The sequence below is a fragment of the Lissotriton vulgaris genome, chromosome 4_1 (assembly GCF_964263255.1).
Source record: "Lissotriton vulgaris chromosome 4_1, aLisVul1.2, whole genome shotgun sequence".
In the NCBI taxonomy this organism is placed as follows: domain Eukaryota; kingdom Metazoa; phylum Chordata; class Amphibia; order Caudata; family Salamandridae; genus Lissotriton; species Lissotriton vulgaris.
Window position 1 is genome coordinate 482,038,042 of NC_141691.1, and position 26,714 is coordinate 482,064,755.

General features: G+C 44.7%; 1 protein-coding gene across 1 annotated transcript in view; it reads right to left on the reverse strand.

The window, feature by feature from the left end:
• Positions 1 to 26,714, reverse strand: part of TAF7L (TATA-box binding protein associated factor 7 like) — a 127,566-nt gene that overhangs the window by 28,507 nt on the left and 72,345 nt on the right. Inside the window, exons 5-7 of the mRNA XM_086964638.1 lie at positions 21,819 to 21,952; positions 7,664 to 7,790; positions 2,266 to 2,325 (exon numbers count right to left, since the gene is read on the reverse strand). Of these exons, the coding sequence (XP_086820764.1) occupies positions 2,266 to 2,325; positions 7,664 to 7,790; positions 21,819 to 21,952 (321 nt within the window). The remainder of the gene's footprint in view (positions 1 to 2,265; positions 2,326 to 7,663; positions 7,791 to 21,818; positions 21,953 to 26,714) is intronic.

Below are 26,714 nucleotides of genomic sequence, written 5' to 3' on the forward strand. Positions count from 1 at the left end.
ATCTTAGTAAATTCAAGAATCTGATTAAGTTTCTGGTTGGGTGTCCTCACTTTAGCACATAAATCAACAAGCGATCATGGAGTCTATTGATGTGATGAGTGATCATCAAAATAATTTGGTCTCCAGACAATGACTAAGCAGCATCCTACCTTTCACTGAACAAATCATGATACTCTACTGTTAAGGCTAAAATAAGGCATGGGTGTTGCAAAGAGGGCAACTGATTGATTCTCTTTAGGAAATATAAATCTGGAGCCTATATGTAATATTGTGAGACTTCAGAAAGATGTACATGCTTTTTTATAAATGATCTCTGTTTTAAAGAGCAAATAATAATTGCTATTTAATTTCTTTCTGTTCATTTACCTTTAGGAAAAGCCACCCCTACTCATCTCTTTGTAGGTTAACTGCATGGTCTGAAATGAACTACTTTCTGTGCTTTAGTGCCATTATGACTTGGTGTGCATACATGCCATCAAAATTCAATAAAGGTAAGATGAAAGTATAAATGAGCATAACAAGAAAGGGTAAAGAAGCAGGCACATACAAAAGTAACCAGGCATTAGTCCGCAGTTTCTGCTGTGCAAGCACACTTATTGGCAAGACAACTTTGCATCAAGAAAGGAAAGCACAGGCAGGGGAGGGGGTGGAGGGCCTCAATAGCAGGAATGCCAGACTAACCAAACTTAAAATGCTGCACAAGATATCTCACTCCTGCTTTGCTGCATGAAATATAACTCCTCTTGTTCCTGCCCTAGATGTTGAGAACAGCAAGCTTCTTTATTACATATGGTGTTGAGCTGTCAAAAGATCATGGCATAAGATCACTGCATACTAGAAGGCAGTAGAGCCTTAACGGATTAGGGGGTGGTTGAACCAATAACAGAATTTACTGTTGATCAGAACAGAATACTGGGCTTGAACACAACTCCTCAAAGAAAGAAAAGATGATTTAAATGTGTAGCATTTTATCTTTTGTTTCCTATGTGTAGAACGGCGATAAAATGGTTGAGCTCAAATGGGCACAGGTTTCCAGGAAGGAATGAAGAACATGGCAGCCTAGATGAAAGACAGCTGTTTGAAGCTCAACTCAGAGAAGACCGAAGCCTTGGTGGCCACCCACCCCTAAAAACCACGCATGAAACCTCAGCATCATCCTCGACTCCTCCCTCTCCATTAACCGCCAGATCCTCGCTGTCGCCTCCAACAGTTTCAACTGCCTGCGAACCCTACGCAAGACCTTCAAATGGATCCACCCCCCAACTGCAGAAGAACCGTCACCCACGCGTTCATTACCAGCAGACTAGACTACAGCAACACTGTATATGCTGGAATGAACAGAACCCTTCTACACAAACTCCAAACCATCCAAAACGCCGCAGCCAGACTCATCCTCGGGACACCCAGTCACGAACACATGGCTCATCACCTACGAGACCTCCACTGGCGCCCCATCGAGAAGAGGGTCACCTTCAAACTCCTCACCCACGCCTACAAATCCCTCAACAACATTGGACCCAAATACCTTAACAAGAGAATAGCCTACCATGTACCCAAGAGGAACCTCTGCCAACCTAGCCCTGGCAGAGGTCTGCCGCACCCGCAGAAACAGTTCAGGTGGAGAGCCTTCTCCTACATCGCAGCCAAAACCTAGAACGAGCTCCGGGTGAACCTCAGACGCTCCACCACCCTGCACACGTTCAGGAAGTACCTCAAGACCTGGCTGATCGACTGATCCAGAGTTGCTTCTCCGTCCCCCCCCCCCCCTCTTCCCCCAGCACCTCGAGACCCTCACGGGTGAGTAGTGCACTTTATAAACCCCCGATTGATTGATTTTCACATGTGGCTTTGAGATGCGACCGAGAAGAGAGTGGCCGAAGAAATTAATGTGCTACATTCGAGAAACTGAACAGCAGCTTAAAAATACTAAACATGATGGAGTGAGAATTATTGTATCCACCAGATACCATGTCTCCTGACTGTCTGTAGTTGGACAGACCATGATTGTTCATGTCTACATTTTCTACTGTTATATCAGGAGTCCTCTGGAAATGATGGATGGCCAGGATTTTTACACACACCGATACTTGAGGCACCCTTTTGACCGAAGTACAATCCTTGCTTTACAACACTATATTTAATTTTGTTTGTTATTTGAAAGCCAACAAAAAGTTAATGTTAAACATTCAAGTGAACTTTGCTTATCATGTGATCTAGAACCTTCAATTTTGTTGCACTATCACATTTGGGCAGGAGCACCAATTACCTTTTTTTTGGCAGTTTTCCGGAACCGTCTCTTTCGAACATTCTTCAATGGTAGAGTAACTGTAACAGACAAAATGCCACGATAAGCAGAAAGAGAAGCAGTTAAAGAAGGGAACCTATGCTGAATGTGAGCATGCCAAGGCAATCCAGTTTGCTATGGGATTATAACAACTTAAAAGATCAAGTGTTATTTAACATGTGTACAGCTCAAGGAACATGGACAGGACCAGTAAGCAATACAGGGTTGGATCAGTGATGCTGCCAGCGTGGCATCTGGGCCCACTAGTTATAGTGGTTCAATGTGCCCTGCACCAGCAGCACTTAATCAGCAGTCAGCTCCATATTTCGTTTTTTGCTGGCGCCTAAATGAGTATTGTCTAATTATGTGCTCTTCCAGGACATGGTGTTGGGGAAGGGGGAGGGAGATATCAGGCCTTGAGTTATGGTCACAGAGTGAGAAAGTGCCCAAGGAGGCACTGGGATCGGCTGTGTAGCTATCAATTGTGTATAAAAACCACAAATTATCCATCTGGAGGGGGGGGGGGGGGGGGGGGGTGGTAAGGAAGTGTAGACCTCGACTTACACAGCCATGGTTTCATAGTTTTTTTAAGGTACACTTCTGACAAGTGAATGTTACTTATGAATTTCATATGTTTATTTTCTTTAGAACAAATGATGGTTTTGAAGGTCAAGTATAATCAAATAACTTAAATTCAGGTGCTCCTACTGGGTAATGGTGCACCGAAAAGTGATGCAGCGAAAAAAGTGCTTTATTGACATATACATTAGTACAAACGTGTGACTGACGGGGATAGTTTTATGTTAATAATGACGCTCTTACTACGAATAGCTATGCCATTGGGGACGCATCTTTCAGAGAAGACAAAAAACAGGATTTGGCAGCACAAGTTTGTTGATGTGTTTAAACCACTTCATAGGGACAGTCAGGCTAAAGAAAGGTCCAAAGAAGAGGAATGGAAGCTTGCTAAATGTACCAGGGTCCTCTAGAACATAGAGAATTGGATGTCAGCGTTCTTGATCTACACGAAAGACATCAAGAAAGGGCAGTTGCAATGTTCAAATACATGGACATTATTAGTAAGGCCCAAATGCACTTTTGTGGTTTTGCGTGGCTCAGCTAAGACGAGGAATTTAGAGCCAGGGTTAGTTTATGCCACGATATGCCGTGGGGTGATGTCGATTCGGAGCTTTGGCTTCAGAGGATGTCCTTCGCCCAACCAGCCACCACGACGCACACAGCAAGTGGCTTACCAATCGCATACCGGCTCTTTCAGCCGTGCCCGGCCGAAATCGGGTCAGGTTGGAATTTTAACCAGGGTATCTGCGCCAGACAGTTTTGTAGATCTAAACATGAATGTTCCCAATGTGGAGGAAAACATGCAATATCACAATATTTCTCCAAGCAAAGTTTGGGGAACAAGAGAGATTTCAAAGGGGACGGGGGATCAGTTTTCCAACCTATTCCGAAGGGCTCATTCCCCAATTAGGCTGTCGATTCTTGAATCGTGGTTGACTGAGTAACCCAGATTCTGAGGCTGCTTCCAAACTTTATTGGGGATTCAGGGACGGTTTCAAGATTGGTTAACAGGGATCAAGGTATAATCGTTGGGCTGATGACCTGAAATCTGGTAAGGAGTCACCACAGATTGTGCCAAAGAAATTGGATGTGGAATTGAAAGCAGCCATGATAGCATTCTGGCAGTGCCCCCTGGTAAACTTGATTGTATTGCCTTTGGGATTAGTATCCAAGAAAGTATTTAGGGAGTTTCGTTTAATTCACTATCTCTCGTGGCGAGAGGGTCAATCCATTAATGATTTCATTTCCCCTGCTGATTCCAATGTGCCTTATGCCTCGGTAGATGATGCATTAACATTGGTAAGGATGGTTGAGACTGGGGCTGAATTGGCGAAGAGCGATATTCAGTTAGCTTTCCGCTTGCTACCAATACATCCATCGGATTTTGAACATTTGGGCATGTTTTTTGATGGAGCATTTTACGTAGACTGAGTTCTCCCTATGGGGTGCTCAGTATCCTGTGCTCTTTTTGAGATGTTTAGTACCTTTTTGCAATGGTGCTTTACCAAGAGAAGCGGTCATCAATATGTTTTCCACTACCTGGATGACTTTATGTTCACTGGAGCCGCACATTCAGATCAGTGTAGCAGGGCTTTATGCATTTTTCAGAAATTGGCTAAAGGGTTGGGTGTCCCGCTGGCTCCAGAAAAGACTGAGGGCCCGATCACTAAACTCACCTTTTTGGGTATATAATTAGACACACAGGATATGATGGCTTGTTTGCCAAATGAAAAGGTACAGGAAATCAGGTCCTTTTTGCTGGGTGTAATCGTCAAAGACAAGATTGAGCTCAGACAGGTTCAGCGTTTACTGAGCTATCTAAACTTTGCCTGTCAGGTGGTTAGGGCAGGCAGGACTTTTTGCAGACGTTTGGGGATGGCAAGGTCAGGAGCGTACCTTCCTCACAACAGGATTAGAATTTCCAAGCCCATCAAGGAAGATCTTTTCATTTGGCTTAAGTTTTTGGAAGATTTTAATGGAGTTTTCCTCTTTTATATGGAGGACAATACCATTTGGCAGATCCAGCTCTTTTCAGATGCGTCTGGGGCTCATAGATTCAGTTGGTATTGGGAAGGTTGCTGGTGTGCAGAAAGGTGGCCTCCTCATTGGCTTCAACAAGGTCACAGTATTGCCTTCCTGGAATTATTCCCTCTGATTGTTGCTTTGCTGGTTTGGGTGGAGGAATTTCAGGACAGATGTGTGCTTTTTCACGCCGACAATATGTCTGTGGTAGATCTTAATAATCAAAGAGAAAAAGATCTACGTATGTGACGCCTGTTACGGGTTTTCATGTTACGGAGCCTGAAATTGAATTTAGTGTTCAGAGCACTGCACATTTCAGGGATTAACAATTCTATAGCAGTTGCTTTGTCGCACTTTAATTGCCAGAAATTCTGCAGCTTGGCACCAGGGCCAGACAGCTTCAAAACTCCAATTCTGCAGAGCACCTAGGTGCTGGGGGACTGAGGATCGTCGATTTAGTTGAAAAATCTATAGCTCCTTCCACCAGACGAACCTATCAGCAGGGTCTGGACCGAATTTTTAAGTTATGCAAACTCTCAAAATGTTGTTGGGAAAGCAGATGGTAACAAAAGTTTCATTTTACAGTGTGTGTTACCTTTGATTGACAAGGGCTTGTCACACAAGATAATTTCTTGGAAATTGGCTGGAATTTCTTTTAATGGCCAATTATGGTGGGGTCAGGACCTGGTGGAAGATGTTTTGTTAAGAAGAATGGTGAAATATTTTAGCAGTGAACATACTTCTTCTTTGCCATTACGTGAGCCAGTTACTTTTGCTTTTTGCAACAGTTGTTGTCACAATTACCAATTTGCTGTTCTGATGATTGGGAGGTTTCTCGGTTTAGATTATGCATGATCTGATTGTTCTTTAGAGCTTTCGGGGTTTCTGAATTATTGGGCTTAAGGGATCAGGTAGGCATTCTGAGTAGTGAGGTTCAGTTACACTGTGACAAACTGATGATCGGGTTAAGGAGGTTGAAAATTGACCAATTGGGGAAAGGCATATGGGTTCATTTAAACGGCAGCGGGGTAATGAATTGCTGTCCTTTGAGGGAGTGGGAGTCTTTCTCTCAATCTGCTGTTCTCCAGCCTGGTGTAATATTTTCTCATTTGAATGAGTCTAAGATTTCTAGTGCCCATCTTTTGGCTGTGTTAAGGAAGGCTTTGGTTAAACTTGGCAAAAAACCTTTAGTGTTTGGGACACACTCCTTTCGTATTGGGGCGGCTACTGAAGCGGCTGGGTTGGGATTGGGAGGATATCAAGAGGATTGGGAGGTGGGAATCTGCCCGTTGTACTCAATATGTCAGGAAATGAACTTTGTTGCTTGTACATTGCTTATACATTGCTTTTTGCTAATTTTGTTGTCCAGTCTAGGTTGCATGAAAGGTTCATTGTCAACAAAGATGTGCACCTGGATAGTGGGACACTCTTTCATTAAATGGGCCGCCATCTTTGCTGAACAGCAGCTACATGGCAGAGCACTTGGACTTCCAAGCAAAGGGCACAAAGTTTTAGGGAAAGGTGGTATGTGGTGGGCGGGTTTGTTTCCCAAGTTAAAGAAGATTTCTTTTGCATGAGGCTTTCCGTACATGTTAATTATACATTTAGGCGAAAATGACTTGGTGCCTTTGTCGGGTTTATCCCTTATTAAGCAGATGAAGTTGGACCTTGCAGTATTAAAGAACAATTGGTCAGGCACATGTTTGGTGTGGACGGAGTTTATTTACAGACAACAGTGGAGGGGGGCACGTAATCACAATGCAATTGAAAAGGCCAGAAGGAAGCTTAACCGGGCAATGAACGCTTTTTTGCCAGGCTATGGATCACACGACGATATCCCAGGTGCTGAAGATCATCTTTTCATAGAGGATGGTGTTCATTTGTAACAACTGGGTCAAGCCTATTATTTATTGCAGAGGAGGGGTTTGATGGCAATTTTTTGGAACAAAAATCTATGGTGCAATAAAAGTGTTTGATAAATTTCTTTCACCAAGCATTTTGGGTGGAGCCAAGAAAACTCTGTGGTTTTCCTGGGTAGCGTTTTTTGGGGGGCTTTAAATAGTCTGGAGTGGGCTTATCCATCCCTCAGGGGTGGGGGCGTGGGAAGAAAAAGGTCAAAAAGCAAAGGAAGGGAAAGAAAATGATGGGATTGTTTGCATTACATTGGATGTTTATTCAAGTTTTGTTGGAACTATTTGGGTTTATTATGATAAAATGTTTTTGGGTTTGGTTGAAGCATAATGCAAAAAGGGGGTTCCGATATGACAATGAATGTTTATAGTTTTTGCATAAGGAAAACATTATTTTACCAGTCTTAATAAAAGTGACCTTTTCTGCTAAGACAACAACGGTAAGTGGATTGTTGTTATTGCGCGAGGTGTGTACAAGAAGTGTGGTATACAACCCAGGTAGATGGCTTGCTTCAAACCAAATTTTAAGAAAAAGGGCAATCAAATGCGGCAGGTAGCTGACAGCCATATAAAGCGGGAGTATAGCACTCACATGGTATAAGCTAAAAAAGGTTCTTTTCTTTTTAATGGATCTCTTCAAGAGCAATGTCAAGCATAACTTAAATCAAATGTCAAGGGTAAATGCCTTACAATAGATTAGACTCTGAAGGGAGTATGTGTGCCACAGCAATGTGAGTTGATCCTCATGAATGAAGGTGCTCTAACCAAAAAAAACAATTGTAAGCACATATATGCTCCAAAAGCGTTAGGATAATTTGGAAAAAACACGAGAGAAAATATGGAGACATTATTATATAGATTAACTCACTGCCATGGTTCCAGATGAATTTCTTTTCTCTATCTTTATCCTTTTTCTTGCTGCTTTTTGGGTCTGTGGCGCCCGTTGGCTCTTCAAGAGGGGGGAAAAGCTCACCATCCAAAGTGCACACCAACATCTGAAACCCCAGATCAGCGATATTTTCAAAAATGGGCCAAACGTCAAGAATTAACTAATCAAAATATAAATTATATGAAACTTTTCTATCTTGCTATAAATCTTTTATAAACATCCATACAATGGTACACAGTTTAACTAGCACTGACAATGCCAATAGGTCTGGCTTATGAATGACAGAGCCTTTGTTCGGAACTAAAAAACTTGTGTGGAACATCCTGGAAACAAGTTGTCAAATATCACCAGTTACTCCTGAATTAAGATTTATTAATGTGTTCAATACCTATACACACCTTTGACGCATCATTAAGGGTTTAGAGAATCAAAAACCAATCATACATGCGCTCTGTCACTCCTATTTGAACTCAAGCATCCATTCATCCATCCACCGACTCGTTCTTGCAGTCCCCCTTTGACACAACCACAATCAAAACACACTCAGACTCAACAACATATCCAAGATGCATTACAGTACAAAAACGAAAACATGCTTCAGCCTAAACATAGCAGTCATGTGCTATCAATAACTAAACTGAAAATAGAGACTGGCACCCTTCTTGCAGAGGCATTGCACAGAATTCATCTTTGTTTTAAAGTTCCTATACGGCAGACACATTTAGAACCAACATGTAGGCCATCTTGGAGCATTACAACAATGAAAAACATGGACAGCATTCCAGGATAGACCACTGATTTAGAGGAAGAGGTGTTGCGGGATGCAGCATATTGGAGACAACATGAACGTCAAAAACCCGTTTGCGCAGTCTAGAGAGTTATAGTATCCTCTTAAAAAAAAAAAAAGAGGAGAAGTAAAGAAGTGAAATTGGGAACTGCAAAAGGAGAAAACTGAAAACGAAATGACTGGCTATATATCACGGACAACGAAGCACACTCATTTTCAGGTGAATGTGCACATGTGCTCAGGGCAAAAAAAAGCCAATGGCTGATGTGGATTAATTGTAACACCATGCAACAAAAAAGCAAGGATGGAAGCAGTGTGTGGAGGACAGTGTGGTGTAGGAGTGTGTGGTGGAGAGTGGTAAAGAGAGGAGTGGAAGGGGGAGGAGAGGAGTGGAAGGTGAGGAGTGGAAGGGGGAGGAGAGGAGAGGAGTGGGGAGGAGAGGAGAGGAGAGGAAGGGGGAGGAGAGGAGAGAAGAGGAAGGGGGAGGAGAGGAGTGGAAGTGGGAAGAGAGGAGAGGAGTGGAAGGGGGAGGAGAGGAGAGGAGTGGAAGGGCGAGGAGAGGAGTGGAAGGGGGAGGAGAGGAGTGGAAGGAGGAGGAGTGAAAGGGAAAGAAGTGGAAGGGGGAGGAGAGGAAGGGAAAGGAGTGGGAAGGAAAGGAGTGGGAAGGAAAGGAGTGGGAAGGAAAGGAGTGGAGAGGAGTGGAAGGGGGAGAGAAAAGAGGAAGGGGGAAAGGAAGGAAGCTTACCCTGCAACCATCACCTATTTGTGGCATGCAGTGCTGTAGATTAACATGCTGTGCATACTCCTGCCATTTACTGTTGCACTTTGATGTGGACATCTTGTGTTCTGTTATAATGCTTTGTCCTTCTCCACCGCCCCTTTCCCTTTTTAGGTCTTGCCTAGCGAACACATCGCATGCGCTGCTTCGCCGTGGCGAGACTATTGTTGTCGCTTTGGTGCGCAAAGGGAGACAAACCATGTTTGCGCACGGACAGGCGCTGTGCATGCGCATGGAGTCTCCTCTCTGCCGTCTCCTCTGAAGGGGGACTGAAGATGTGCACTCCGTACGCATGCACCATCTCCTGTCCCCGCGTGAACACATTGCACGCATGGCGCGCTTTCACTTTTCCTAAGGCTAAATCCTCGCACTCTACAGCAGTACAATCCCACCTCAAAGGCCTCTTCAACACCGGATATCCGCTCCCCAAACACCACCAGCCCCACCACACTCTAAACCTCCCCTCCCCCAATTAATGTAATTCTAGTGGGTGACACGAAGCAATGGGAACACAAAAAAAAAAAAAAACGTAAACTGAACCAGACAGCGTCCAACAATGACGTCACGATGGGGAAGATCCCGGGTGAAGAGCTTGTTTTCTGAAAACAAGAAACAGGCATGAAGAAATCTATGGCCAAAGCAAGACGGCTCGGAATGTTTTTAATACATCAGATCGGAGGCATTTGGGGCCATAATTCAGATTAAGCCATGGCCTTTCCTGTTTACAAGCGGTGTCTGCTGCACCGCTTTCAGATTTCAAAGAGGCGTGGGGGAGTTCCACATACTGAGCTGTCAGGGGCTTTGGACGCCGGACAACGAACTGCACGGAATACACCCAGAGCTTGGTAAAAAAAAAAAAAACACAATATCTCAGAAGCAGATCCTGCATTGGGGGAAGGGTGGGCCCTAAGATTTAAAGTTGTTTATAAAGTAATCCTTCAAAGATAGCGGAGCAGGAACTGCCGTTCCATAGTAGCAAAAAGAACAACATTTCAAAAAGTGAATCAATAAAAAAAAGCTGCTTTTAAAGTCACCTTTTGATCTCGCAAACACAGCCCAGTTTTTGCGGGTCATCCAGGCAGGACGGGCACTTCGAAAGAAGAACCTGCTTTAAATGCACTAATTACCTAGGCATAGTGCCTGCCTTCCACAGTGAAATTTATTAAGAGACCTGCGCTCAAAGATTACTGAGGTGTAAATCACCCACATAGGACAGCTCACTCCGGCAATGTCCAAGTTAAGGGGCCGGGGATGTTTCCGGCCCTTAGAAGTGCCATTTTCCGCCCCAACCTCGCTTTTTAATCTTCCGAAGGACAAATTGGGCCGAGATTCAGTCGGCGAAAGAGGAAAGTGAGACCCGTTTAAAAAGGGCAATTAACTCTCCCCAAATTTGCCTGGCAACATGTGATACAGCCTCCAAAAGTGTCCCTCCGGTGGTACTGTACCTCTCGTTCATTCGTATGCAACAAAGTGGACACTTTACTCACAGTACCACCTAAAAATAATAAAGCGCCACATACATTAGCAGAAATAAAGCGCCACAGTAATACACCACGAATAGCGTGTTTTTTGCAATAGTATTTCCCATTGGTTTATTTATTTATTCATTTTATTTATAAAGTTTTATATAGCGCGAACTTGACCCAAGAGGGTATCAGAGCGCTTTACATTTAGGATTGCTGCGTTACAGGTTACATCAGATAAGAGTATAGAAAGGTACAGTACACAAACAAAGTTTCAAAAATTCGTAGGAGGGACCGGAGGAAGGAGTAAAAGCGGGGAGACGAGGAAGAAACAATGCCCAATGACCGGCTGGGTAGGTGATGGTCAAGGGGGAAAACCAGGGCCAGACTCCTCATTAGCTGTCAAGCAGCTCTACCGGTCATTGTCCATGTTGCTCAGGTCTCAGCATTCAGGAAAAAACAGTTTTTCGTTTATTTGAATTTGGGAAGGTTATATAGCGCTATCTAGACCCGGAGGTATCAGTTCGCATAACCAGAGGAACGTTGTATTAGAAGGTTCATCAAAAAGGATTATAAAGAGCTGGCTAGACCCGTAGGTATCAGAGCGCTATAGCAGAGGAACATTGCGTTACAAATTACATCAGTTACCATAGCGTAGTAAGGTACAGTAAACAAACAACGCGGTTGAGAGAATTGATAGGAAAGGAGGGGAGGAAGGAGCCATAGCAGATTGAGAGCCAAATAGAGAGGGAGTGGGGAGAGGTGGAGTGAGAAGGGAGAGGACGAGGGGGGAGACAGAAAAGAGATAAGGGAAAGTCAGCCCAAAGACCGAGTGGGTAGGTGACGGCCAGGGAGATAATCCAAGGCCAGTCTCCTCTATAGCTCTCTTGGAAGCTCCAACGGGCATCAGTCAGAAAAAGGAAAGAAAGGAGACATGGAAAGTCAGAACTGCAGAAATACGCAGGGGGGAGGGCGAGACAGGGAGAAGGGGGAGAAACAGTGTCCAGTGTCCGGCTGGGCAGGTGACGGTCAGGGGAAAAACCAAGGCTGATCTCCTCAATTAGCTGAACAGAGCAGCTCCACCGGGCGTCGGACAAAATGCTCGATATAGCACTGGCTAGACCCAAAGGTATCAGAGCGCATTGCATAAGGTTCCACAAAATTAAACAGTACCTTAGAGTCGAGTAACATCAGTTGCTAGAAAAATATTTCATAGATGGCAAGAAGGGAAAGGGGATAGGGAAGGTGAGGAAGGGGAATAAAGGACAGGGAGAGTAAAGTAAGTCTGCCCAGAGTCCGGCTGTGTAGGCGACGGCTAAGGGGGGGGGGGGGGGGGGGGGGGGAGTCCAAAACCCATCTCCTCTTTAGCTATCAGGTAACTCCACCGGGCCAGGGCCGAACAGCTGGCGTGATGTTTTAAAATACGTCACTCGCAACATTGTTGTAATCAAGAAATGCGGCCCTCATATAGCTGCCACTAACCTATACATTTTGGGACAGCAAGGCGTATTTATTTTTTTGGTCGCTATGTAGCTTTTGGATAGTGTCTATGCTGTTGTATCTGCTTACAACTCCTACTGGAATCTACATCAATCAATTTTACTTCGCCTTTTTGGCTAAACCGAACTGACTTTTATTTTAGAGCCGGGCTCTTTACCAAACTTCTCTCCCTTTCTAAAAACAATGCTTACAACTTTTTACACAAAGTTTTCTGTACTTTACTTTCATAATGCAATCTCCTAACTGCACTTTGTTTATCGGACCAGTATGCATTTTTTTGGTGTATGCAGGAACTTTAATAGCCTGTTTAGGCATGTTTAGTATGTTTCACAATATTACATGTGGCAGCTGGTAAACTTATACCTACCTACATACTACTTACATGACACAAACATCCCTCTAACACTTTGTTTGTTGTCTGGGAGGTGAATCTGTTAATCTTATCTATAACACCATCCACTGTGCGCACTTAATTAGCTGCTACAAGCTAAGTGTTGTGGATAGTAAACCACATGCTGTGACTTTCTTCGTCTCTGTGATAGCTTTAAGTCTATTGTGAATAACAAAATACAAGACTAAAAGACGCCTTGCCTGCATCGGCCTGCTATTTCGCAGTTGTTTTGCAAATTAAGTGTTAAGTGCCTGATCCATTTTCATGACACTCCCACTTCAGCACATCTTGGCGTATTTTATATTTAATAAAAATGATACCTTTTTTGATGTTCTTGGCGCTTTTGCTTCGGCTATCGCACCAATACATTTTGAATATGCTTCACCTACATTTACATGCTGCTTTTGCTGTTCTAACATTAGGTTATTGTTTAGGGCAACTCACAGGACATATTTAACTAGTGTTTGTTTTCACATGTTTATAAGCAGCGCTGTGAACGTGCAACTGTATTTTTATACCATTTGTTAATAAATATTATACCACTACACACATAAGAACAAACAGAGGCAACAGATATCAATTGTTATTGCTAGCTTCTGCAATGTTTTACAAACAGTAGTGTACAAACAGATGCCCTTATGTGTAACTTATGAGTTCGGTCATATGTTTGTATGCGCTTTGTGTAGTGTTGCAGGGACAGCCACATGCAAAATCTGCCTATTATTTCTTACATGATTTCCTATTTAGTGTCTAGTAAATGCCTTTAACCGTGTTCATGGTGCTTTTACTTAAGAAAATGTGGGTACTTTCATTTTTTATCCGTACCTATTTTATGGTTTCACTTTACTTCATAATTATACGCAAAAAACAAACACACTTTTTCACATCAGAGCAAAATAAATATTAATGTGTTAATGTCAAGTGAGATACTTATAGTAGAGTCGTGGCAACTGTTTTAAAGTTTGCATTGATGGAGACTAAAAAACAAAGAGATAAGAGGGCGGTTAACTAGCAAGTGCAATAAAAAATACAAAGTACATTACTGCTTACGAAGTGTACAAAAGTATTGCACAAAAAGGCGTTAGTCGCCTAAAAGCTATCTCGAAAATATTTTCTCACTTAGCATATCTGCAAAGTTCAAATAAAGTAATAAACAAACCACAACACGCAACCCACAGCAGTTTTCTACAATGTGCGTCTTCTAACATATACAAAGTGCTTCCATTAACACAATCACACTCTTCTATTTAGTACATACCTATAGAAAACATCTTCGCATTTATTTTGTCAACACGCATACCACTGAATATAAACACATACTTACTCCCCAGATACATATAAATCTATAGCTGGCAAACACATTTAGTACAGAAAAAACAAACGAATTCATCAAACTATAAACAATGCCAAATTCTCTAACTAACTGATGCGAGAACTGTTGCATTGCAAATGCTGGTTTCCTTTTGGTTCTGCCTGGACACCTGTCATGAGCTGTCCTCGCTGTCACCAACATTCAATTGTCAGTTGGTGATGGTTTCTCTTCTGTAAGCTGTGGTGGCTGGAGGTTGAGAGACGTAATAAAGTATAGCTCACCTACCTGTGTCGTCTCACCTCAACCTTGGTGACGATTACTGCTGGTCGGGGAAAGCACGGCCAGCCTCCTCCCTGAATCCTGCTCCATCATATCCGACTGTGCCATCCTTCACAGGTCCTGGTGAATTCCTCTTGGGCCTGCTGCCGTCATTGGTCTGTCGACAGCAGCGCATCGTTGAGGTGTGGAGCAGAGGGCGTACAAGTTTATTGTGAGCGTCCGTGGCTTGCCCTATTTGTCTGTACCACATCCCTGTTCCGCGTTTTAACTGCTGCTGGGCTATCGTCATCCTTAAGAAGGGCTCGAGTCGGGGTACCATGCGGGTGGACGGCGTCCCCCCACTTATTTTACCGAGGGGACGCCATCCCCCCTGCCAAAAAGCTGGACTTCACTCTTTGGCCTCTCTGGGACGAGAAGCTTGGCACCTTTCGTGATGTCACTTCCTGTCGTGATGTCACTTCCGCCCACTTCTTTTTTCAGGACTTGTGCCCTGTCCTTAAGTGTGTCCTCGGCAGCACAACGTTGGGATGAGCAGCTGAGTGGTGTGCCTGTGTCATCGTTTACCCTTGCCCTTCGAGACTAAATCGTTGTCAATGTTTTTCATCGTCCGTCTTCCGGGACTGTGCATTGCATCCAGAGTTGTGAGGAGTCACCTCACAAAAGAGACCACTAGTGGGAACTGCAACATCACTCTTTGCTCGCCACGCTGACAAGCACAGCAGAGTCATTCCAGGGAAACGTTTTTCTCTCGCCTGTCAAGCGGACAGGCACAGCTTAACACGACACACTTGACTGAAGCATGATGTTATTTTGGCAGTATATTCTTAATGCCATTTAGTGATAGCTACTCTTTGTGCCCGTCACGCTGACAGGCACAGCTTAAGAACATCTAGTAGCATTTGTCACCTCTCACCTTGAGTCACTGTAGGAGCCTCGTGTTTAGGACATTGGTCTCAAAGTTATACTGAGGATTTTTCTACAAGCCAGTCACGCTGATGAGCACTGCTAATGTCTAGAAGGCGTATGTGAGCTGGTGTTGCTTCCTTGCCTACGTTATTTTGAAGCAACTGTTACAAATTTCCACTCTTTGTGAGTAATTGCAGAGAGTGGGAGCTTATCTATACATACGGCAAATTACAGTTTGAGTAGTACGTTGCTATTGTATTTTAGGAAGAAAACCCTTCTTTCAAATTTTTGTCTTGTCCACTGTGGCTGTGTCCAACATGAATCAACCACCAACTTTCTTAGATGAAGTGTGTAAACCTACTATTATTTAGAAAGACTAGGAAAAACTATTCTGCTCCAATCTCATCGCAATTGGGGGTGAAAAATGTTCTCCATTGAAGAAACAATACATCTTGTTACACAATATTGGCATCCAAGGAAGGAAAGTGTACGAGAATTTATCGGATTCTGAAAGCGGTTCTGAGGGGGGGAGACCCACATGTTTACTCAGCTATGTTGCGGAAGCTGGAAAGACACTTTGGACAAAAAGTGAATGTAGTCCTAGAGACACAAATTATTTTGTAGGGTACAAGAGAAAACAGAAAAAGTTACCTCCTACATAGCTGTGTTGAGGTCTCTTGAATATGTGTGACTTTGGCACTGTGGATGATTCTCTAGTTAGAGATCAGCTCGTTCACTACACTAACGATCCTAAAATCCAGGAGAAGTTGTTGACAAGGAACCCTGATTCAAAGGTTACTGTAGAAGTAGCTTAAAGTATCGAACAAACTGCTGAGTGCATCAGAGAAATACAGCACAGTAATGGTAACGAGATGATGCAAGTGGTGAAAAGTAGAGTTGATCCTGAGAGTGTGGAGAGGGAGAATTGTTCAGGCAAGAAATTTTGCGAACCTTTTGTCACAAGAAAATCTTTGGAAGATAGAAGGGGTGGAAGATTAAGGTGCTTCCACTGTGGCAATGAGAATCATTTAGCGAACAGTCTTTGTTGTCAAAATCGATCCATAGTTTGTAAGAAGTGTAACAAGAGAGGAAACTGTCAGATTCTGTAATAACTTCGGTTCCGAAAGGAAAAGTGTTCAAGCAATTGATAAGGGTGCAGAGGGGATCCACAGTATGTATATTTTTCAGGTTGGAAAGAACACTCAGAGTAAAGGTGTGGATTACCCTAGATGCATTATTTCACTTGATATCGAATTTAATGCGTTTGTTGACTCGTGCTCTCCATAATGTTAATGGATTATGAAATGTTTAAAAAAAGTTTCTGGGCAGGAATTACACATTGATTTCAACGGATATAGATCCACGTAGTTATAACAAGGATCCTATTCCCCTGGCAGGGATGATTTGTATGCAAATTAAATTCAAGGATTGTGTGACACAGGGTAAAGTTTACCTGTCAAGAAATGGGTCATGTTTATTGGGGTGGGCTCACCAGAAAGAGCTTGGCGTAAGGCTGGACCCTAACAGAAATAAACCAGTGTTTGCCATAGGTGAAGGGATAAAGGAATTGCGGTACAAAAGGGGGTGGTGATGGACGGAGCATCTGAATCAATCAAACACTCACACCCAGTCAAAAGATCTGGGTTTAATCCATCACCGTTCTTTAGCCCACTCTGCCACCCCAGTTCAGACATGGCTATATGCAAATCAGTCTGACCCTGTGCCTCATGGGAACAGTCCAGCCCGAACTGCCAAGCCAGGTCTTCCCTGGACCGGAAACAAGCTTCCGAGGACCGGTTTCTGGCATTCCAGCCGTCTTCAGGGCGGCTTGCTTGAATCCAGTGGCAAAGTGAGCAAGGGACTCACGTCTGAGCATACCCTGGCACACTTATGGCGGCCAAAAGCGGTACAAAAGGGGGTGGTGATTGGACACTATTTGTGACTGATTTCCAGAGGTGTTCAGTGATAATTTGGGTCATTTAAAGGGCTTCCAACATAAGATTAGAGTAAAAGACAATGCATTTACTGTTATTCACAAAGCGTGTCACATACACAACCTTATGCAAGCTCCTCTGTGGGAAGAGTTGGACAAGTTAGATTCATTAGGCATTTCTGAACCCATCGAAAGTTCATTATGGCTTGCTCAGATTGTGATTGCCCAAAAGTCAGCAGGGGAGGGGTTTGAGTCTCGGTGTGGATCTTAGAAACCTCAATTTATGCATTTGGGTAGACAGATTTCCACTCTCTTGCATCAATGAAATGATCAGTACAAGTAAAGCAGAAATATTCAGTGTGATCGACCTATCGTCCGACTACCACTAAATTGAGTTACATCTACATTCTAGGTCGCTCACATCGTTCAAATTTCTCTGCATACCATCTGGGTTGGCATCTGCCGCAGCTGTATTTCAACAAGTTAAGCAGAGTATCTTAGGGAAGATTTCAAATGTCCATTGTTTTCAAGACGACATCTTAATTCATGGTGTGTCTGTGCAACAACATGAAGCTACTCTGAAAATGGTTCTTAAGGCTCTCAGAGAGGCAGGCTCTACATTGAGTAAGGATAAATGCTAAATTTGAGTCGAGTCTGTGGACTACTTGGGTCATACCATCTCTATGGAGGGGATCAAGCCAAAGTAGGATCTGGTCAACGCCATGAAGGATGCTCCTCCTCCAAAGCATAAAGATGAATTGAGGTCCTTTTTAGGATTGACAGAATACATGATTAAGTTTGCCAGGAATTTTGCGGATGTCACAGCACCATTAACCACATGCATGCGGTGCATTCTCCCGCTGTGTGCTAAGGAATGCAGAATCCCATTGTTCATGATGAGCTCAGCTCGTCATGAGCACACGACCAGTGTGCTGCATGACGAGCTGAGCTCGTCATGAGCAGCGAAGGGGTTAAGGAATCTATTAAAGAAATGTACCCCTTTTCTCTGGGAGGAGGATTGCCATAGTTCCTTTGAGACTATCAGGAAGCTATTGCAAATGCTCCTTCTTTGGGCTGTTTTGATATTCGGCTTAAGACAACCACGGATGCTAGTGTTGTTGGAGTGGGTGCGGCATTGTCGCAAGTGGTAGAAGGAAAATAATCCGTAGTAGCATTCATGTCTAGAGCTTTAAGAGTAGCTGAGCACAATTACTCAACAGTTGAGAGAGATGCTCTTGCATGTTCCAAGGCTATTGATCATTTTAAATGTTTCCTTTGGGGCCTCCCTTTCATTAGTGTGCAAGGACCACAAGCCGTTAATGTCTATGTTTTAAAATCAAAGGGAGGGTTGCCACCACTCCTAGAGTTTCCAAATGGCTCTTAAGTCTTCAAGGATTCAATTGCAGCATGGAATACGTACCTGGTAACTGAAATTTGGTTGGAGACGGTCTTTCGTGGTTGCCATGCTGTGGGGACAAGCTGGTGAGTGATGCCGTGTTAGAGAGCAAGGAGTTTGTCACTTTAGTGGAAATCCCAGGGATTTCTAAAGAAGAATGGGGATTGCAGATGGAAAGTGACGAGACCCTTAAACAAGTTATGAGTAAGATCGTCCAGGGTTGGCCTGCTAAACCGGAACTCTGAGCGACGATCTAAAGGATATTAGGGTTGTGCATCAGGAATTGAGTATCTCTAATAATGAAGTCATGGGGGGGGAGGGGGACAGATGGGTTCCTCCTATGGGCAGGTTGGTTCCTCCTATGAAGCTGTGGTCTAGGATTGCAGCGATTGCTCACGAGGGTCATCTGGGTAGAACCTTCACCAAGACTAGTGTCAGAGCCACATACTGGTTCCCTGGAATGGATTTGGTTATTGAGGATACTGTCCAGAATTGTGTATCATGTGCCCTTAGTGACAAATCAAGATCCATTTGGAAAGCGCCTTTGTCTTCTGTAGCAATTGTGGGGATAAACTCAGGTTAGAAATTGCTGGCTCTCTCAAGGTACCCTCGTTTTGAGAAGAGGTTCATGCTCACGTTAGTTGACTACTATTCGCACTGGATAATGACGAAGGTGGTGATTCAGATCAACACGGGGCTCTCATTAGTTTTCTCAAGGAAGCGTTTGTGTTGGAAGGGATTCCCAGTACTATAGTCACCGACAATGGGGTGCAGTTTACATCTGATGAAATGTAAGCCTTCTTAACAAGTTTGTCAATATGCCATTGTAAGACTGCTTTGTATTGACCTAGAGCAAATTGATTGAATGATAAAAGAATGCTTGCAACTATCACAAGTGTGCTGCAACCCTTCAGGCCAGGCACTCCAATGTATGCTGTGGTCCTATCGTACCACACCCAATCTGGTCACCAAAGTCTCACCGTTCCTAGTGTTAAAATGAAGGCTACCCAGAACTAAGTTATCCCCTAATTGGTTGGCTGGGGGAGATCCCAAATGGGTGGATAGGGACGAAATGAGCAGGCTTACACAGCTTCACCAGCAAGGGTACAAAGAGAAGCAAGGTGTTGTAGAAGGAAGGTGGAAGGTGGCAGACATGGGTCTGATCAAACTACCTGTGTCCCGTCAGTGTGGGGGAAGCAAGTTTTCGGAGCCCATGAAAGTGATCATGGTGCGGAAGGATGTAGTCACGCTTAATGATAGACACACATGGAGTTTGGATAGGTTATCTGTATGCCACCCTTTCGTGGCCAAGGACAAGCTGGTGGGGAGTTCTGAGAATGTTCCTAGGTCTTACCATGGTCGCAGAAGCACAAGGTCACCCAGGGCTCCAGAGTGGCACAGGGATTATGTTCTGCACTGATCTTGTTCTTTAGGCTGTGGGCTATGTATTCATATTATTTGGGATTCTTAATTTCCTGCACTACTGTAATTGTTTATGCATTTATATTATGTACGGCTCTTTTTTTCTTCTATTATTTACAGATGTTCATTTCTTCATTCCATTGTTCTCTTGTTTTAGGGGGAAGGTGTGTTACAATACTTTGCCCTTCCCCACCGGCCCTTTCCTCCCTTTTCCCCTTTTGGTTCTGCCCCGAGACCGGTCACGAACTGTCCTCGCTGTCACCAACAATCCACTGTCAGTTGTAATTAAGTATAGATCACCTACCTGTGTCATCTCACTTCAACATTTTCATTCAAAGAAGTCTTTTGAGTGACAAGGTATAATGACTCCTCCCTTATTTGGCAATGAGAATGGGCTTCAACTGCATAATTAGATTTTCTTCCACAGTCTGGTCGGAAGTGATTCGCCAGGTCTCTTTGTCGGTGGTGATCTTTGTCCAGGCCTCTTAAGTTCTCTGCTTGTGGTAGCTCTCGGACTATCCTTTGGTGCACCTACGTTTCTTCTCACAGCCATCGTTTACTGCTTTGGATTCACGTTTGTGGTGTTCCAAACACCCACATGGGTCTTTCATCTAGTCTGATACTTGAGAATGTTAACAGCGTGATAGGAAAAAAAAACGTTTTGATACTGTCCACAGTGACACTCAAAATACTTGTGGACAGACTAGCATGTCATCTACAATCTTTGTCGGTCCCCGGACTAAGAAGCATCTTACTCTGCTTGTTTCGGTCGCAGATGTCCATTCGAGATCATCGGCATGCATGGCAATCCATGGAACAGAGCAATGAGGATTCCCACCGACAACTTCAGAGGAGTGGTCAAAGGGGAGAAAGCAGAGGAAGGCATTTGATGCCAGAAAAGCAACAGCCTTCAATCCGGAGTCTGATTACCCCTGGGACTCCAAAAGCCCAGACCCGCAGCCGACCACAGCTTAATGTCAGAAGATGCCCACAGTGAATATCATCAAGGCACTCACCGCTCATCTGGGGGCTGGGCTACGAGCCCACATTAGGGTACACAGCCTTCCAGGCAGCCACTGACTTCCAGCCATGGCCTGCACCGAACTAAGGCTTTGGAGCCGACAGAGACTGAGCTAGCTACATAAATCCAAGGTGGGGTACATTCATAAAGATGGGCAATTGGCAGAAGTATAATGCACAGTCACAACAACTGCAGTCTTAAAACAGGAGTAGAGGGTTGCTGTGATGGGGGCCGAGAGAAGAGTGCCCTATTACCGTATGGAGAGGGTTGCCTATTGGGGAAAGGAGGCAGACCTGCCAGCAGGCGGGACGTGACCTGTGGGTGGATGATTGGCAAAGAGTGAGCAGTGGGAGAAGGGTGTTAAACTGGCCTGAGGGAAGAAGGGAGAGGATCACCTTTGCAGCAGTGGGGAGGGGACTTTGGGGGTTGGGTGTGGGGTTGAAAGAGGATGACCTTTGGGAAATTATGACCTACAGTGTAACTGACTTGCAGGTAGAGGGAGATGAGGCTGACCAGTTAGGGGAGGGAAAAGCTGTGGTGATGGCATGTAGTGGGGATTTTGCCAGTCATGGGGGCACTCACAAAGCAACAAGACCTGATTCAGACAGTGTCAGTCTTTGGAATGAGTATGTGCCACATGGGCACTGCTGGCACACAAAGAATACATTACTAACACTGAGCCAGGTGTGGGCACATTGAGGAAGCAGCTCTTCCTGGAACTACACTGCTGCAGAGCTACCACCAGTCAAGACAGATCACTATTCACCGCTGTGAAAAATAAACAACAAAGTTGAAAAATTCTTCGTTAGAGCCATGGGAGGAAGTAAAAACCCTTTGTGCATTAAAGAGAGTTAAAAGAGCAGGGCTGTATAAAAACATATGCCATTTACTTTTCTTTAACTTTAAAGAAGAGAAACATTCATAAAGAACTAAAGCTTGGCCATACCTGACAAACATCGGCTGTTTTGTAGAACGTCTTTTTGTCAATGGTTTTCAAACTTTCCATGATACAGGGTAAGTCAACTAGTTTTGCAGCTAAAGGGACATGGTCCACACGCACAATGCCGTGCCGCCCATCCGCTGGAGATAAACAGGAAATAACTGGTCAACAATAGAGTATCATATACCGTGCACGCAAAAGAGGAGACATGTATTTACAAAAGTCTTTCAGATTAGAAGTTAATGTGCTTTTTGTCTAATAGAGGAATGGAGCAAAGATTTTTGTGTGTAATTAAAAGTAATCTAGGACACCTGCAATGCCGTAAGGCACAGATAGTGTATTTACAGGAATCCCACATGGTTGAAAGTGAAGTTGTAAAACTCCGGAAGAAAAGGAGGGGCAAGTCTTTTCCACCCTTTACTCTAACTATGCGAGGGGGGCCACAATCTGGATACGACATGGAGTGCCTTTGGTGGCGCAGGAACAGAGAATTGATCAACTAGGCAGATATGTATTGGTAAAAGGGACATTAGATGGACAATTGGTGGTACTGGGTACAATATACGCCCCTAACTATCATCAGGATAAGTATTGGGATGTAGTGAGTGGGGCACTGGCAGGTTGGGAAGCACATCCGTGGATATTAGGGGGAGACTGCAACGCAGTGATGGATGTCTCCCTGGACAGATCTCACCCACCCTTGCATGGCGCTGGAGTAATCAAACAGGCTGAAGCATTAGGAAGATGGGCTGAAGGATGGGGGATGGATGATGTATGGCGATTAAGACATCCAGCACATAGGGAGTACTTTTGCTAGTCTGCAGTACAAGATCTCCACACTAGGATAGACAGAGTATTCTGCTCTGATAGGATAGCCATGCAGGTACTCCAGTCCACATATCTGCCCAAAACTCTCTCAGATCACAATCCACTAGAGATAGTTATCACATGGGGCAGAGTGCCCACCCCGGTCCCAACATGGCGTCTCTGGCCACAGCTACTTGAGCACCAAGTATTTCGTAATGCCCTCTCTGACACGATCATTTGTTACTTTACAGAAAACAACAATATGGCCACAAGTAGATTGGTGGAATGGGACGCCTTTAAGGCAGTAATCAGGGAGAAAGCCATTAGTATGACAGTGGGAGCACGACAGGAACTACATAAGTCTCTACTGGATGTGGAAGAGAGAATGGGTAGGTTGGAGCAAGAAGTTGTAAATATTGTAGAACAAAAGGGCCCATTGCAGAAGGCACGAATCAGACACGCCGAGTTGTTAGAGTTGGTAAGGGTTATAGACTACACGGCATATACACAACGCGCGCATACTGAGACAAGGCGGGTGCACTACTTGCTCGTATAATTCGTGACACACCACCCCCGCCTCCCCCCCCCCCCCTCCAACAGTGGTTATACCCCAGATTGTCAAAGGGAACGGGGACATAGTGACCAGCCAGGGAGATATTAATGCCGCATTTAGTGGCTACTATGCCACATTATACGGGGCATCTGACTCTGCCACTAGGGAACAAACTGAAGCTTTCCTGTCCACCTTAACATTCCCAGAAATGCTGCCATTGGCTCGGAAAGACCTTACGGGACACATCACACCACATGAGATTAGGGTTGCTATAAAAGGGCTACCGCATAACAAAACCCCTGGCATGGATTGACTCCCCAATGAATTTTATGACATGTATGCCGATGCTCTAGTGCCCCAACTAGTGGAGCTATTCAAAACAGTATGGGAGAAGGGCTCCCTACCCACAACAGCACAAGCTCTTGTCATATCGCTGCCAAAGTCGGGAAGAGACCATACTGACATGGCTAATTACCGCCCGCTATCGTTGTTACCCACTGAATATAAAATATTAAGCAAAGCGTTGGCTAATAGACTACTTCCACATTTATCGAAATTGTTTCATATAGATCAAACCGGGTTTCTACCAGCACGCAGCACCTCAGTCAACATTAGGAACTACACTACCTGATGACAGAGGCTCCAAAACACTACCCACAAGTGGGCTGCGTCTCGCTAGACCTCCGGCAAGCATTCGATTCCATTAATTGGGAATATATGTTTCAGGTGCTATCAAAATTTGGGCTACCGGAAGGGTACATAACATGGCTACGATTGTTATATAACGCCCCAACGGCACGCACTAGAACAGGGGGGGACATATTTCGGAGTAATACACCATACATAAAGGGACCAGACAGGGATGCCCCTTGTCGCCCCTCATTTTTACTCTGGCACTGGAACCGTTCGCGATAAAACTAAGATATGATTTTCTAGACTGGGGGATACGGATAGGGAACATGGCCCACTTATTCTCGGCCTATGCCGACGACATTCTTATGTACATATACGATCTCCACATGCCTCTAACCCCATTGTTTGAGACATACCAACACTTCGAACTCTTATCGGGTCTGGCTTTAAACACTACCAAAACGCACGCATTTTTCTTCACGGACCAGGTGGACATTACGGATGTAGGTGTCGGGGGTACCAGAATTCAAGCAGACCCCCCAGGATATAGCGGCATGGATTAGCAAATTTAGCGGCACAAAAATGGAAATTTAGCGGCACAAATATGGAAATTTAGCGGCAATTTTGCGGCATTTTATTTCGCCATTTTTCCTACAACAAACACAGATATCTTAGTTTTTTTAGTTATTTAACAACATGAAGCTATGTATATTTGGTTTATTTACAATGTAGACACTTTGTTTCCCTCGAAAAGCAAAAGACTGCCCGTCAGCAGCCCAGGGCAGCAAAACAGCATTACAGGCATCCTGCGTTACGTGCGGCAAGACGGTGCTTTATATCGCGGTGTCAGCGCCTCCCCAGTGCAGCAGCTCAATTGGCACACCTTGCATAAAAAAAGGTTTGGATCTTTGTTGTTCCAGCCTGTCCTCGTCGCTCTCCTCTTCCCGCAGCAGGCCCTGAATATAGGCCGTGTACACAGCGCTATCTATCTCCAGCGCGTCTAGCCTCCGTCCCAGCCACTCCTGGAAGCCAGACGACTCCATTCCACACTGGGACAGTGCTCTGACTGACGGCCAGCCTCGCCGCCTTTGCAGAAGATGACCTGTTGACAGCCACTGGAGCTGTATTACGCACTGAGCTGTACGAAGCCTATGCTTGGAGTTGTGGATAGCATGCTCCTCTAGTCTACAGGGCACAACAGGAAGGATCCTGTGGGATGTAAGTAGCCGTGAGTCGGGGGATTTTGTGAGCTGCAAGATGTTGAGAGCTGTGGGTTGGTAGGAACTGCATGCGGTGTGAGATCAATGATGCTGATGTGATGTAGTGCTCGGAGCTGTAGGAAGCTGCAAACTACAGGTTGCCTGGATTTCTGTGAGGTGCTGTGGGTGTTTGCATTCGGTGAGCTGTAGCATGCTGTGGACTGCATGTTCTGTCAGCTGTGGGATTCCCAAACTCTGTCATAGATAACTCTATCCACCACACATCCCGGCACTGCATTGCACCTCCACGCCCACTCTACACTGCACAGCTCTCGTTTCCAGATGTGCATCTGTCACAGCTCCCTGCTGCCTTCACGGGTCTCGGTTCCAGCGCACATCCCTGCACTGCATTGCACCTCCACGCCCACTCTGCACTGCACAGCTCTCCTTTCCAGAACAGGGTTGCCAACATGGCATGGGTGCAAATTCAAGACGGTAAGGTTAAAAATTTAGGACAAAGGGTCAAAATTCAGGACAAAATGTGAATAAATGTACATTTTCCAGACACATCATAGGAAGTTGCGCGATAGTATAGCCTTCAGCTTTCAGTACACGCACTTTTTTACCGTGTGACTGGGCTGGGACCTCAAACTCAGCTTCCCCCTAAGCTTTTCACGGGTCGTCCAAAACCCATTTATAGCTACAGGAGGCTTTGTGTTTTTTATTGCCTCCTGCAATGTCAGTTCTCTGGCTAAGTAGCCCATTTGCAAGGTGTTGGAGGATAGATCATCTGGGATGAAAGATTCAATTATCACACAACGCCCACGAACGAATAGTCAGCAGACGTGCCTTGTGTTGTCATACTCTCATATTGCACAAAAGAGAGACAAAACAAGAGGAATTTAGAGTGTAACGGAGAGAAAGCGTTTTATAATCTATGCAAGGCCTAACGCAGTGATAAAAACAAACTATTTGAGAAGGGCTTCACCTTCCCAAAAATGAAATCGGAATGAAATTAGAAAATACTTTTTGTTTTCATTTTCAGGTTTGTTTCATTTTCCTAGCACCTTGAAACTATTCTTAATAACAGAGACTACTCAAACAAAATCTGAAGTGGAAAAATTGTATCTTGAGACTAGTTTCTATCAATGATTCAAATTTATACTCTAGCCCGCCAAGTCAGTCTTCTTCCATCATACCAGGTAATCGTTATCTTAAGCAAACCGTAATATGCAAATTTCTTGAGCTTTCCAGCCGATCCCCCACGTGGGCCCCATCCTGACATCTTGGCCCGCCGTCAGGACGATTTCTAGATTTTCGAAGAGGACGAGGACAGGGGGGGGGTTCGTACTCACTCCTGCCTGCCGAGTTCTCATGTGTTACGCGCGGTCTTTCGGGTTTCTCGCCCCCTGACCCGGTGTAATGTCCGGCTGTGGGAGAGAAGTAAAGTGTGTGCACGTAGTGCCGAACACCGTCAGGCCCCCAGGCAGCAAGCAAGTCTCTTGGGGCAATCAGACAAGGTATGGAGAGAGGCGGGCCGGTACCGGCAATGGAGCTAAGAAGCGTGGTAGTCAGGGGAGTCAGTCGTGCTGCATCCGCCTTGCCCTGGGATGTATATGCGGCTGGAACCCCACCCTGGGTCCCAAAATCAGATCTGTCACTCACCACCCGGGCCGTCACCAGCGCCCAGCAGGTTCCCTCTCCGGTGTT